Source organism: Nanorana parkeri, unplaced genomic scaffold, assembly GCF_000935625.1.
Source record: "Nanorana parkeri isolate BGI_ZX_2015 unplaced genomic scaffold, ASM93562v1 scaffold388, whole genome shotgun sequence".
Taxonomy (NCBI): domain Eukaryota; kingdom Metazoa; phylum Chordata; class Amphibia; order Anura; family Dicroglossidae; genus Nanorana; species Nanorana parkeri.
In genome coordinates, this window is record NW_017306656.1 from 868,313 (window position 1) to 883,679 (window position 15,367).

The 15,367-nt window shown below is 41.0% G+C and overlaps 1 protein-coding gene across 2 annotated transcripts in view; it reads left to right on the top strand.

Annotated features, from left to right (window-relative positions):
• PJA2 (praja ring finger ubiquitin ligase 2) overlaps positions 1-15,367 on the top strand; it is a 32,308-nt gene that overhangs the window by 3,313 nt on the left and 13,628 nt on the right. The window contains exons 2-3 of one of the 2 annotated variants that reach the window (XM_018559314.1): positions 5,317-5,520; positions 9,322-10,351. In XM_018559314.1, the coding sequence (XP_018414816.1) occupies positions 5,319-5,520; positions 9,322-10,351 (1,232 nt within the window). In that variant the 5' untranslated portion in view covers positions 5,317-5,318. The remainder of the gene's footprint in view (positions 1-5,316; positions 5,521-9,321; positions 10,352-15,367) is intronic. The other variant, XM_018559315.1, reaches the window with a different exon arrangement.

Consider the following 15,367-nt stretch of genomic DNA (forward strand, 5'->3'; position numbering starts at 1 on the left):
ACCCAGTGAAAAATGTGTGTGTGTGTGTGTGTGTGTGTGTGTGTGTGTGTGTGTGTGTGTGTGTAATTTTGAAGTAGTATTAAAGGCTGCTAAAAGGTAAATGCTCAGTACCTTTTTGTCCACTCCCCCACTTACCTGTGTCACTGCCGCCGGTCCCTGCAGCGATTCTCCATTCCCTGAACTTCCTGACTGTGGGGAAGCTATAGGGTCCTTCTGCCATCAATCTACCTGTTGGGAGGAGGGGCGTGGCCTGTCACAGGCCTTTGTGTGTCTATGGATGCACACAGCCACTGTGGGAACACGCACGCACGGGTGCTTCCATAGCAGAGAGCGATGCGGAGACCCACTAGAAAACGTAATTGAACTTTTTCTGTAAAAAAAAAAACAAAACAGGATTTATAAAAGGCGGACCTCCCAGGGGTACAAAAACAACAAAACAAAGCTTTAATATCACTAAGTTGGATACATGGCACCTTTTTCAAGGTGACAATGCTTTTACTAGAAAAAAGAAAGTGAGAATTTGTCAGTGGAGTCTTCGCTAACCTACTAAAGAAGCCCTTTCAATTCTGTCAGTGTTGCTCAAAAGATGAACAAATCCCAGGAGCCAGATGGCCAATATCCTTAAAAACTACAGCTGACACCTAACTTTTCTGGATTTCTCCAGTTGTCAGTGAAGGTTGCTCCTAAAAAAAAAAAAAAAATCCCAAATCTTCTGGATTGGACAGTCTGGGTCTTCAATACCGTATTACTTTTGTACAACTATGGTGTTTCAGTTGCAGATTTCCCCTCACTTTCTTACTGGAAAACCTATTGTCGTCTGGGCAGTAAGTGAGGAGAAGCCTCTCTAATGGAGTGCCGGATAGCAGTAAAAACTGCCAGGGGTTCTAAACCTCCCCATTGTGAACACATTATATTTGCTTTGTGAAAGCAATATTGGAATTATGCCAAGGGCATGTGCAGTTTTTAAAAATACATTTAGTTTCCTTAACTGTAAGTATTTGAAGAACACTTGCAAATAAAAATGTACTGTTTTCTCCTTTATTTCTGTTTGAGAGAATCATCCAAGGTCCTCCCGCTTCACATCTTGTGTTTTTCATTGGCAATTTTTTTTTAAATGAACAATCTGCATTGTGACAGCTTGCCATTTGATGGTAACGAAACGTCTCTGCCTCCAGCGCATTTCTGTTGACCATTGAGGCAGCCCACCATAGTAATGGACCAATGTGTGGGAGGTATCAGCAAGTACCGAAACTATCTGGAAGTGTCGGAGGATTGCCTGTTAGAATAGTGAAGTGTAGTGTGATCAGCTTGTAAGCCCCTTTATGTGATAGCAATTAGGTTAAGTTTGACGGGTGCATTCGATTTATTTATTTATTTATTTTTTTTAAGCTTGGCTTGTTGGGTATCTATTTATTTGTCGTAGCCTCATCTTTTATATTAAAAAAAAATAAAAATATGGGTATTCTATTGTGTTCCGGGCAATACAATTAACAAGTATATTTAAAAAAAATTATTTGGGGGTTTGCTAATAAGTTGCACTTATATCGTGCAACGTAAAAATTTGCAACTGCCGCCATTTTATTTTACAGGGTCTTTTTCAGAATATGTTTTTGAAGGTTTAAAGTAAGTTTCAGGCCTAAAATGATGTGGATTATAACTTGTGCAAAAAAGCATAAACTGCCTTGGCAGCGAAGGGACTGTGAGCAGTTTTCCATACACGAGGATGGTCTGGCCTTAGTGTGTATAAAATTGTGAATTGTGAAGAGTATCTGCATCCCTGATGGGTGTGAAGGGGGTTTGTCAAAGCGACTGCCTGGTAGACGTTCACAGACATGCTCATTGCAGATGGGAACTGAACCAATGTAGCTCTGCCTACGCTCCACAACGGTAAAGAGTTATGAAGGGGGATGGTGGGGGGTGTTGGTGCTCTCTCCTGTTTCTCCATTGAGACTGTTATGCAGAGCGCTGTCGACAGCACTGCTACACCGAAGAGTGAGAATGTTGCCAGAACTGAATAGTAAACACCCACAAATCGGGCTTATGGCAGGAATGAACTAATAGAGAGGATTATATCCACAATCATTCAATATTTCTTTGAAGAAGCAGGGACCAGTAGTTCTAAATGAATCCATAGACCAGCATTTAATTTATCGAAGCTAATGAGACTGTTAGAGCCTTTCAGTTCCTTTGGGTTTCTAAGCTTTTATTCTATTCTATTCTATTGAGCCGACAGTTTCATTGTCACACGTCGGCTCGAACTATGAGGATGAGTGATTTTCACTCACCTCATAGTTCTCCTTTTTAAATTAAACACTCCAAGGGTTAAGCTATATATTTTCATGCATTTTGGCAATTCAAAGTTTGGCGTTCTAGAAGGAATGTTTTGTTCACATATCTTCTACAAAATACCCAGGCACAATATAGCCGTCTGTCTCTTTATGCTTCATCACAGGAATGTGCAGACAAGCAGCTTTTCTAGACTAAGCAATGTTTAGGGAACACGGATTTCTGATTGCTAGTTCACTCATTGTTGCTGACTTTGTAGTGTTTGTGCTGGCATGTTAAATATCCTGCATGGTGACTTTAGATATCTTCTAGGGTTCTAATGGCAGCAATTTTAATGAATGCATTTTGAAAAGCTGATGCAGAGGTGATATTTCTAGCAGCCAAATTCAGTCCCAATTGATGGATAAGAATTGATTTCCATTGGTAACCGAACCACTTTTCCTACTATGATAGTACTTGTCTGTGGTCTTCAGTGATAGACTTGAGCAACATTTCACAAACATGATTCCATGGGGGATTCCTTGATGAGTGAGCAATGGTGGATTGCTCTCCCTCCTGATGGGTGCCTGCATAGTTTTAGCACCAACATCACTAGACAGAGCCAATTACATGGGACTGGTGGAACCTCCTGGGTAAGTAACCACTGATGGCTCGAGACTCCAGATAATCATACTTCAGAATAGAGAAGTATTTTTGTAGAGCGGTCAGATGGCATTTTTTTTTTTTAGTTCTTCCAACTGCAAGGGATCCAGTACACCAAAGTAATTTTGTAGGTCAAATTTAAAGTAAAGCCCAACCAGTTGTTTTGTTTTTTTTTGTGTTTTTTTTTGTGTTTTTTTTCCCCCCCCCAGTTTTGGATAGTGTACAAAGGTTAGAACCTTTCATCTGTATGGAAATGTCTGTGTTTGTATTTAGAAGCTTTGATGGCTTTCAGGCAGATTATGAAGTCGGAGCATGGTATCAGACAAAGCAGGAAGTGAGGGAAAAGATTCTCCTATAGGGTCACAGTGAAAAGAATTGACTATACACATTGATGAACATTTTATGGCATATTCTAGAATACAGTATCCACAGTCGATGGCTTCCTTTTTATTTATTCCTCAATAGTTTTTTTCTTTTCTGATTGGTGCAGAATCCCACTATATACAGTTTAGGACTTATTTGGTGACATTTTAAGAAGGACTGAAATGTATTACATTTATATTCATGTATTGTTTGTTCTTGCCACTATTACTATTATTATATTATACAGGATTTATATAGCCCAACAGTTTGCGCAGTGCTTTACAACATAGGGAAGAAATTACAATTCAAGACACGATGGTAAAGAGGGCCCTATCCGTGAGCGCTTACAATCTGAGTGTATAGCTTAAAATTACATTTAATTTTTTTTATATGAATCGTCTAATTCAATAATGGTGCTCTGACTTTAAAGTGTATTTAAAAGCAAAAACTGCTTAGTTGCTTTAAATTTATTCCGAAGATCGATCTCTCTATTTGTCTTGGTTACTATTATCACTAAGACCGAAATTACCTGGAAATCCACAATTTTTGAGTTATCAGAGCAATAGGTGAAGGAAAGTCCTCCAATGAGGACTCTTGTTCCTGTGACAGTTATATAGAATTTCCACTTGTTAGAAGTACACTTCAGTCAAAATTGAACCCTGACCTGCATAACGCTAACAGTCTACCTACTGAGTTGAGGTTTTTTTGTCCAGATATTGATGTACTTAAAGCAGCGCTGGACAATTCTCGGTCACCCTGTTGCTGCAGCAGCAGAACATCTTCTGGTGATGGGGTCAGTGCACTCCATCCCTGACAAGCTAACAGCCCGCTGCTAGTATGGCACCTTGTCTCACTGCACTGCATGCCCTCACCTGCTAGCAAGCTGTCCTGTTCAGCCTCGGCGACATGGCTACGGTGTACCTGGGTTGTTCCTTCCCCTCTTCTCAGCCCTAGAGAGAGCCGAGTGAAAAGCTCACCTTCCTTTTTTTCCTGCTCTGCTTCTACCTCCCTGGGGAGCAGCTACAGGTCTGCTGCAATGGCCTGTTGTATATCACCTAGGAGGAGGCATTCTGCTTTCCTGAAAGTTTGCAAACACTTAATCTGCCTGCATGTAGTACAGATTGCTTTGTTTTATCAAAAATGATTGCTTTGTTTTATGGTTTTTTTAATCAAAATGTTCCTGATAAGTAGCCATGTCCCTAGGTCATTGACGATGAGAGAAAACTTTAGATTGTGATGTCCTTGGAATATAGTTTTGGATAAAATAGGGAAGGGATAACACCCCACCCCCCGTTTCCTTTTTGTATTCTACCAGGAAGTTAGAGGAGATCTCCCAAAGTGAGGTGAATTCCTTTCTTATGGGGGTATCCCTGTTGGAAGATTTTACCTTCTACTCTGTGGACAACTCTAAAAATGTTTTGCTTTCCCCTCCACTTTTTCTCGGTGACTAGTCACCAGTACAAATAAGGGGTGAATTTCAGGCCTTTTTCACAATACACTGCCCGGTGGGGTTGCCACTATGTTTACTAATGAATGGGGAGAGAGCTCAGAGAGGGTGTTAATTTGCACAGACTACTTGTAGAGCACCGAGGTGGCCATTTTAAAAGTAGCCATGAAGAGGACAGCTAACAAAAAGCGTAAGTTTGAGCAACTGCGTATGTCTGCTTCATGAACACTCAATGCACATTGCTGGCATATGGTTTTTTTGTTGTTTTTTGTTTTTGTTTTTTAAAATACCTTCTCAAAGGTGGAAATGGGCTTTAAAGGTAATTGGTGATTCATGAAGTAGAGAGAACAGAAGTTAGAGCACAGGCCCCAGGAAGTGCACTCCTACTCGTGGAGCAGTGAGTTCAATCTGTAGAGGATTGCACAGATCTCGGATTAAGGTAATTTTGAGTGAATGCTGACTATAGCACAGCTGCTGTTTTACTGGATAGCATTATTCACTCACTGAATGATTTTATTTATATGGATTTATTTGTTGCTTGGAATTACTATTTAATTATTTTGATTGTTGCATTGCAGGAATGGGTCAGGAAGCTGGTAAAGCTGCCTGGCCTAAACCTTCTGGGGGATATCAGACGATCACAGGGCGGAGATATGGAAGAAGACACGCATATATTAGTTTCCGACCTTCTCTAGAGAGCCCTCACAGAACTTCAGCTCGGCAGAAAGCGAGGGAAAGCGAAGGCCTGGAGTTGGGCAGCGTGCAGAAGGAAAATGATTTAAGTGTGTGATATGTTATTCTCCCTATGAATGTAGCATGTTTATTGCAACAGTGAATGTGGGAACAGAAACGGGAGCTGCATTTGCCAATTGAAAAAAATATATATTTTTTCAGTATACGTGGATCAGTATCTCAATGTGGAAGATGGCCAAGTGCGCAGCTTGTATATCCTTGTCCGCTGCTTCAGAGTTTCTAGAGGCTGTGCGATACAGCTTATATACCAAGAACCAAGTCATTCCATGGATGGGGTCAGAGAGCAGTTCATTCCCCATTGTTTTACTTGCAGTGGATCAGAATGGAGATTCCCAGTTGCTAGACATGATTCGCATGGTGGAAGTTTTCCTCTTGTTTTTCCCACTTTAAAAAAAAAAATGCTAAACTGTTATACCAGGTTTATTGTTAAAATATGAAATAGAGGTTTTTTATTTTAAATTTTATTTTTTTATTTTTTTATAAACGTTTTAATTTTTGTAATATTTAGTTTTATTCATTTTATATTAAATATTATTACTTTTAGGGGCTTCTGAGAAATATCAGGGGTCTAAACAGACACCTGATATTTCCCTTTTTAAAATAGAAAATGAGATTGAGGACACAAAGCCCTCCAATCTCTTTTTCTGCAGCCCCCGTTATAAATGAACAGGAATCCTGAGTATTCAGCCTCCTGTGACAGTGTGGACTGTCTCCGCCCACATCGCTCTGCCGCACTGTGACAGGAGGCTGAGCAGTGTGGGAGGAGCGGTGTGTCTCCTCCCGCAGTGCTTGGCTGTCTGTCACACTTTCTCTCCTCCCCGCTGGGACACAGAGCAGCGCCCAGCAGGGAAGAAAGGCAGGAATGCGCCGCTGTATCGGCACAAAAATGGCACTTTCGGCATTGAGCCAAAAGTGCCATTTTCGTCCGATATATCGGTGCATCCCTAGTATAAAGAGTATTGAAAGTGAAGCAAACTTAACATCTTCGTGTCCTACAACTTTGTCTGCATATCCTAAGAGAATAATTTGTATTTTTGGTGGTGTCACTTGACTCCTTTTTGAAAGTGTTTTATTAAAGACTGTAAAAGCATCATTGTAGTGTTTCGTAGCTACTTTTTTCTTATTAAAAAAAAAAAAAATCCAGGGAGACCTTATAAATCAATACAGTATAGGTATCCGTGTAAAATTAAATATTAAACTACCAAAACACCTTGGATGCCTCCTAGTTTTGATCCAGCCTTGATTAGTTGTGTGTGTTTTGTATTTGGGGCTTGTTTGTCCAGTGTGCAGTGCCTCCTATCTAGTGCATCGTAAAGCCATAAGTATACCCCTGGAGGAGGATCAGTATCTCTTGTATCTAAAATCTTGTTTCCACAATAACCAAACTGTGTTATTGCTCTTCAGGGAGAAAGTTCTTAATTCATGACTTATACGCTTCTTCCAGAAAATCTGTACTGGGATCTAATTATTTGATGGCTTGTAAAGTAATGCTTCAAATGCATATTTTTCAATGTTTCATCATGATCTACTGTGAATATGGTTGTGAATGACAGAATTATAAATGTTTGAGTCTTTACCTGTTCTAATACATTAGTTCAGTTACAGTAGGCAGTGAATAAAAGTGATAACCTTAAATTTGGACAACAGAAAATTGAGTTCTTGCCCATAACCAATCAGATGTTTTTGTAAAATAACCTTTATTGTTTACTAATGACAACATCTGTCCTCAAAAAAGGGTATAAAATTCATTTCAGTACAGCGCTGCATGACGGAATAAATGTCAGTCAAAGTACCGCAGCGCTGAATACTGAAAAATGGCCTGGATGGGAAGGGGGTTTAACACCGCGGATGTCAACTGGTTAAATAAAATCGTTGTTTTCTCCACCTCCTAATAAACTGGGTCTAATAGCTTAGTCAGCCTTGGTTTCTCTCAACATAGAGTTTCTTTGATCAATATCGTACAGTGTATTATCATGATTTGTCGTGTTTTTAGTTGGCAAGTCTCCTATCTCTAATCTTAACACCTTAGGCCCCATTTACACTGAGCGACATGAAAATCGTGCGATTTTGCGCGACGAGCGATATTGAGCGATGTGTCCGCGACATCGCGCAACTTTTTCCTATTGGGCTGTATGCAATCAGGAGCAATATCGCTCGAAAAAAGGGTCATGTAGGAGCGACAAGCTACAAGCGATATTGAGGGATGAGATGTGGACAGCTCCATTGAAATGGATTGGAGAAGCTACATAGAGCGATAACGCGTGGAAATATGAGCGATATCGCTGCAAAAATCGCTCAGTGTGAATGGGGCCTTAGTGACACAGCTTCATAAAAATGTTTTTGCTTCTGGGGGCCGGAGCAATTTTGCTTTTTTTGCTATGTGTTTGTTTAACCGTAGTTTCCATCTTGCTCATTTATTGCACCTACACATATACCTTTTTTTTTTTTTTTTTTACAAAATGGGGTTTGAGTTGATGTAACATATGCATATAGAGATTCATATTTTTTTTTTTTTCTAAAAAGGTGTAGGTAATAAAGTCCTTTTTTATTTGTCCTGAATACTAGGATATATCCTAAATCTGGGGTTTGTTTACTTTGGGAGTAAACCCAGCCAGCTAGCAGTTTACAAAATACAGTGAACTGCTCCCGGCTGCGTGACGGTCACAGTGATTATCTCTCACTGTGACCACCTAATCTGCTGTTGAGGGTCTGCCTTGGACCGCGAGGGACCCATCAACACTAGTAGCTCAATGACCAGCGCTTATTGTACCGAATGATGGAATTATCCCGTCACCGGTCGTTAACAAAATGAATGTTGGTGACGGGGTAAGGGCTTTGTAATGCATGTTGTTGCACATTGCACACGTGTTTTTGAAGTTCTCCCATTCATTTTTAATGGGTCCCCAATCATAGTAAATGTCTCCCATGACCCTGTAACCCTAAAAACTGTAAGAAAATGTAAAGTGCTTAAAATACCAACTTAAATGTATTAACATGTGAATGGGCCATTGGTGTCCCTTTACTAAACATGGTTAACTGTAGAGAACCCCACACTCCCCTTTACAGCTTCACCTGCTAGCTTGCAAGGGAGGAACAAGAGGCTTGGGCTTGAATTGCATTATTGATCACCCTGGGTTTTGGTCTCCTGGGACGCTCTAAACTAAACTGATCACCCTGGGTTTTCAGAGGTGTAAGCAGGCACCTCTAGATACTAACGTGTAAAGCAGACCTTTCACTAAATGCAAGGACTGCTCATTAATTGCTTCCCCATACCAAAATGCTGCAAACAATATAGAAACTGTAGGATAAAAAAAGATATAAAAAATACTTAAAGTAGCCCAAATCCCACAGGGTGATGCCCAGACACAGTTCAGCAGTGTTCTTGTAAAATTTTGGCTCCTTGGCATTCCCTGGGATCTTGCTGGCAAAGGTTTAACATTACCCCTGCCTAGGTGCAGTGGGCAGAAGCCAGGGAAAAGATAAATTTTTTTATTTTTTTTTCCAGATTTTTTTGTTTTAATTTTTGCAGCATTTTGTCATAGTTGTGGGAGCAAAGTAAATAAGCAGATCTTGCATTTTTGGTGCAATGTCTGTTTCAACTTCTGCATGGTTTGCTATGTTTTAAGTTTAGCATGGATTTGCTCAAATGTCTAAATATTATGTTAGTCTTCAGTTAGAAATGTTTCATTGTGCAAGTAATGTATATTATTTAGATCCCTTGAATTCATATTTATAGCATTATTGCTGTTCACTCTGTTTTTAGCAGATTTTCCCAAGTGTGTTTTTATGTATAAATATTTGTGTTTTTGTATGTTTTTTTGTTTTTCTAGTTTCCTGCGAAAGCCATGATTCATCACTTTCCAGCACCGGTAGTGCTTTATTCACCGATTTACAAGACGAGAGCAAAACAATGAATACTAATGATAGTTTGTCTCTGTTTACGGACATAGAGGAACATGCTTTGCCCCCCTTTTCAATGTCTGAACATGCTAGGGGGTGTCAGAATTTAAATAACAGAGCCTGCAAGGAAAGCACTAAACTTTTCTTGCATGCTCCAGTAGAGCACCCACACCACTCTCAGAATGGGGTCTGTTTTGTTACTATTGACTCTTTTGAGCCAGACAGTGATGGAGAAGAAAATGTTAGCCTTTATGAAGAGGTTTCTTTAAAAACTGAAGCAGGTGGAAACCTGCATTTCATTAGCAATACAATATGTGAACTCCAAAAAGATTCTCCCAATGAAATGCTTTCAGAATTTTCCAACTTAAATCACACTTGTGTACAGGACAGTATATCTCAGGGGAGTGCTACAACATTATCCGAGCATTCGACTCTAGACCTATACACAGCAGCAGGGAGTTTATCTGCTAGCTCCATATCAGAGGATGAAGCAACGGGCGTTGGAATTGTAGATCTCTGTGAATCGCAGCAAAACAAAAGTAAAAGTGACTTAATAGAGAAATGCAACCTAGAAATTTGCAGTGACAACAATACCGGAGGTGCTAAAACCGACCCAACAAATGAGCCGGTTGTCCGACCTAAAATAAGAAAAACTTATCCCACAGTTTCTTCTGTAAAAGACACACTGATAACCGATGAGAATGGAAAGGAAGCCAAAAGTTCTAGAAGAGAAAAGCGGGAATCGGATGCCAATTTACAAAAGTCTAGCAAAGTCGATAAAGTTAACAGTGCAAAGGAACCTGGCTCTGTGTGTGTTGAGGGAGCCCAAAAGAAAAAAAGGGGCACTAGCAAGGATATTTTAACTCCGCCAGACAGTAAACCTTTAGTGGATGACACATTTTGGGATGATTTTGAAGTCTATGGCTTGAAGATAATGGATTCAGCGAAAGATGAAGAAAGGTAGGATGCCTGCGGGTTTTTTTTTTCTTGAGAAATGGGTGATAATTTTATATTAAAGTGCACCAGTGTCTACCCCATTCAAAGCCACAGCTTCTTATATTTGCCTTCCTTATGCTCCCTTGCTGCTCTGTTCTCCCTACAAGGAGAAGCCATGTGTAAGCTCAAAACAGATCTAGCCTGTTGGTGGTATGTGACCCATGGGACCTAGTTTTATGGCCTGCATGGTAGTAGGTTGGTCCCAGCCTGAGTATTTGGAACAATTTCTATGTATTGTGGAATGTTCCATGGGACCCAGGACACAATGCAGTTGGGGTTTTAGTGCTGAACACTCTCTGCATCCCAGCACCCTCCAATTATGCTGCCACTACCTGTTGGTTGGAATGAGTTCCCGCTTGATGCGGATAGTATAGTTCCGTGCCCACCTCATCTGTGTGCAGGAGCATGTGAGTAACTGCTGAACATCATTGGAGCAGGATTTATATTTGCTCCCACTGAACACATATAAAGGGTTGTTTAGTTTTTGCTTCAACTGAACACTAATGGGGGGGTTCTCTTACTGCCACTGACACCAGTGAAAAAAAATACATCTCAATAGGGGGGGGACTGTGTACTGGCACAGGCCCAGCAGAAATTCTTGTGATAAGCAGTTGAGGCCACACGGTCGAGGTCCCACTGTTTTGGGGAGTAGAAGAATGGAAGGAAGGCATTTAAAAAAAAAAACTAGAGGTGCACCGAAATGGAAATTTCAAAACCGAAACAAAAAAAATTGTCAGACCAAAATCAAGAAGATGATGTTGTTTTTTTAATTTTTTTTTGTTTACTTTTTTTTATAAACTTCTTAATTTTTTTTTATTTTGTACTTTACTTTTAGGGGCTTCGGGGAAATATTAGGGGTCTAAATAGACCCCTGATATTTCCTTTTTTTAAATAGAAAAAGAGATTGGGACACAAAGTCCTTAATCTCTCTTTCTGCAGCCCCACTTATCAATAAACAGGAATCCTCTGAGTGTTCCTGTTCATTCATAACATGAGGACATAGTATGTTTTACTATAACCACAATCATGAATGAACAGGAGGTGATGTAGATCACTTCCCATTCATTCATGTTTGAGGATAAAGTGACGATACTAAGGGACGCCGGGCCGCTCACAGCACTCTCCTCTCGCAGCGATTGGCCGGCTATCAGTTTCTCTCCTCCCCACTGGGACACAGAGCAGCGCCCAGCGTGGAGGAAAGAAACTAGGGATGTGCCACTGTATCGGCAGAAAAATGGCACTTTCGGCATTTAGCCAAAAGTGCCATTTTCTGCCGATTTTTTTATATCCGTGCATCCCTAAAACTAAAAAAAAAAGTGTAACGGCATTCTTCTTGGGACAAGGCTGAACAAATCCAAAGGGCCAGGTAGCCAATGCTCCTTTTAAAAATGACAGTGGTCTCCTAACTTTGAGGTCTTCTCTAGCTGTCAATGGAGCTGGCTCCTAAAATAAACTAAATCCTGAATGGAGCTGAATAGCCAGTTGCGCCATAGTCGTAGCCAAAGAGAAATATCTTCTTTCAACAGTCTGATTGTCTGATTACCGTAAATTGTGTTGGTAATTGGGTACTTGTATTCTCTCTCCCCCCCCCTTCTTAATTTTTTTTTTTTAATATGAGCATTATTACTTGTTTTATAATGGAATTGTGACACTAGTGTTTGTTTTGGTTTTATTAATGTTCATTGAATTGCCCTGAGATCATTGTACAATGAAAGTACTGGCTCTCCAGTTCTGGTGTAACTACAATCCCCATGAAGTGTTGCACAGCCCCTAGCATGACTCCAGAGGCAGGTGCATGATGGGAATTGTAGTTTCACCACAGCTGGAGGGCCAGAGTTTGCCAATTCCAGAACTGCGCTAGATCCTCTCGGCATGTGCGATGACTGAATGTCGGAAGGATCCAAAGATCAGAAAATGTTTATGCAATGCTTGTTCTGTAGCAAACCAGCAAAGATCTGGTGCTACACTGCTGTATGTTGAAGGGACAAAGGTGGCAATTACCTGAAATACCAATTTGTACATGAGCAGGTCTGCTGAATAAAGCCAAACTCTTGGCAGGCATAAACAACACAAATTAATGCATTTCTGTAATAATTAGTAAATCATTCCAAGCAGCGCAAGTACCTAAATTAGGCTTGGTATCAGTCTCTTGTAGTGTATGAGAGAAAGCAGCAGTTCATGTGCTGAAGAAGCATGCTGACAGGATGAGAAAGCAGAGTGCAAAGCTCCTCATTGCTTCTTTCATTATCCAGTCAGAGGCTGGGGTGGATCCAGGATGACCTGGGCTCAGAGGATGTGGGTTCAATGATACACACAATTAGTCTAAGGACATTTTGGCAGCGGAAAAAAATATTCACAATCTAGTTCTCTATGGCTGGAGAAATGCTTTGTTTGGGATCTTTCAGAGACAATTAAGTTTCACGTAGGAACGGGTTTTTTTAATATTTGTAACCCTATAACAGAACGTGTGTGGGGTTATGGGGTGTTTGTTTTGTTTGTTTTTTTATTACTTTGTTTTTGGGGACATTTTATTATGTTCGGAAACCATTTTATTACCCATTTTTTTGGTAAAATATAAAAAATTGGCCATAGGCGACGCTTTAAAAGCTTTATTATAATTATTTATAAGCTGTATGTAATATACATCACTTCTGCATTCTGACAGCGGAGAGGGGACTGAAGGAAGATAGTGTACCGATCTCCCTTGGCTCCCCTGTCAGAGCCACTATGCTGGTGCCAGGCTCACACCAGGCACAGCGGACCCCGGGACCAGCAGGAGGGGGACACGGACCGGCAGCTTATACAAACGATCTGCCGGTGATCGCTTGTATGTGAACAAGCATCGCTGCCTGTTTTTTTTAAATTTTTGGTCTTTCCCACGCATGAGTGAGCGTGGCTAAGCAGACGTCTAAAGACGACCCGCACAGATCTAGAGCGCTCCCGGCCGGCAGTTTTTAATTTTTTTTTCGAAAGCCCTGTCGGGATGTGGTTAAATCAGCTCTCTTCTAGAGCAATCCGCCCACTATGTTGTGACCTTAGATTGAGTTTTGAGTTTCCTTTTGGGTTATTATTATACAGGCTTTCTATAGCACCAACAGTTGGCGAAGCGCTTTACAATATAAGGAAGACATTACAATACAATTCAAGACAAGATGGTAAGGAGGGCCCACAATCTAAAAGGGAGGGGCAAGTGATACATGAGGAGGTAGCTGTGTGGGGATAAATTGTTTGAGAAAGTGATAGTTCAGTGGTTAGGTTGAGGTGGCATAGGCTTCCTTGAAGAGATGAGTCTTAAGGGATCGCCTAAAGACAGCAGAGTGGGAGATAGGTTGGGGTAAAGAGTTCCAGAGGATGGGAGAGACTCTAGAGAAGTCCTGGAGGCGAGTATGGGAGGAGTTGACTAGGGAGCTGGAAAGCAGAAGGTCTTTGGAAGAGCGGAGGGGATGGTTAGGGTGATACTTTGAGACAAGGTTTGAGATATATACGGGGGCAGAGTTGTGGATGGCTTTGTAAGTGGTGGTTAATATTTTGAATTTTATCCTTCGGGTAATTGGAAGCCAGTGTAGGGATTGGCAGAGGGGGGTGCGGACACTGAGCCATTGGTTAGGTGGATGAGTCTAGCAGCTGCATTCATGATAGACTGAAGGGGGGATAGCCTGTGTAGTGGAAGGCCAATGAGGAGGGAGTTGCAATAGTCAAGACGAGAGATAACAGGGGAGTAGATGAGCAGTTTTGCGTTTACATTGGTGAGGAAGGGGCGTACTTTGGAGATGTTACGAAGGTGAAGGCGGCAGGATTTGGATAGTTGATTTTACCAGATGTGCAGCGCTAATCATATAAGCAACCAGTGTGTGAAATAAACTACGTGATAGCCTAAATCCGTGTATGTGTCTAATATTTAACTACTAATTATCCAACCGTGGTTGGCTGTCTCCGAGACCTGCTTAAACCCCCTGAGGGCGTCTGGTAAAATCAACGATTGGACTTAGTTGTCTATTGCGCAGCACCTCTTCCATCACTTTATTTCTTTATCACTTTAAGTTCACTTATTTAGCACAGAAGTAAATACATAAACAAGATTTGGATAGTGATTGGATGTGGGGAAGAAAGGTGAGGTCCGAGTCAAGGATGACACCTAGGACCTTGGCATGGGGGGAAGGCTGGATAGTTGTGCTAACAATCTCAAGGGAAATGTTGGGGGGAAGGTGCACGGGGTGGTGGGGGAGGAAATATCAAGAGCTCAATTTTTTAAAGGTTATAGTTTTAAGTGTTGTAACATCCAGACTGATATGTCAGTAGATTAGTGACACGCAAGGACACTGAGGGGGTGATTTGCGGAGTAGAAATATATATTTGAGTGTCATTGGCATAGAGATGGTATTGGAAGTCATGTGAGGTTATCAACTGACCAAAGGAGGAGGTGTAGATAGAGAAGGGCTCCAAGGACAGAGCTTTGGGGGACCCCTACAGGAAGAGGAAGGGAGGTCCTCTTCCTTTAGTAGTGGAATGTTTTGTATTTGATCATGCTAAATATTTATATTTATTTTGTGACTAAATAAGAGGTTTGAGTATATGATTGGAATGGAGTTTTTTGTTCATATGGCTTTGAATCTGGGATGCATTGGCCTTGAAGTTTAGTTTGATTTAAAGCTGAACTCCAGGTATACATTTTTATGCATTCTCACATATTGGTCCAGCTTGGCCCAATGTAATTATTCATATGTCAGACCTGAGCAGCCCACTGGGATCCTTTGAAGCACTGTAAAAGCTGGAGCTACTACACTGCTCAGTGTAATCACAATCCTCACCTCACCCAATCAGGGAGGGACTTATATTAATTAATAAAAAATAATACTAGGCATTCTCTGAATAGCTGGACAGCACATTGCAGTACAGGAAAATTGCTGTCAGCACTGTAGGAGCTCCAGCTCCTACAGTGCTTTACAAGGTCCCTGTGGGCTGCTTAGGTAAAGACAAACA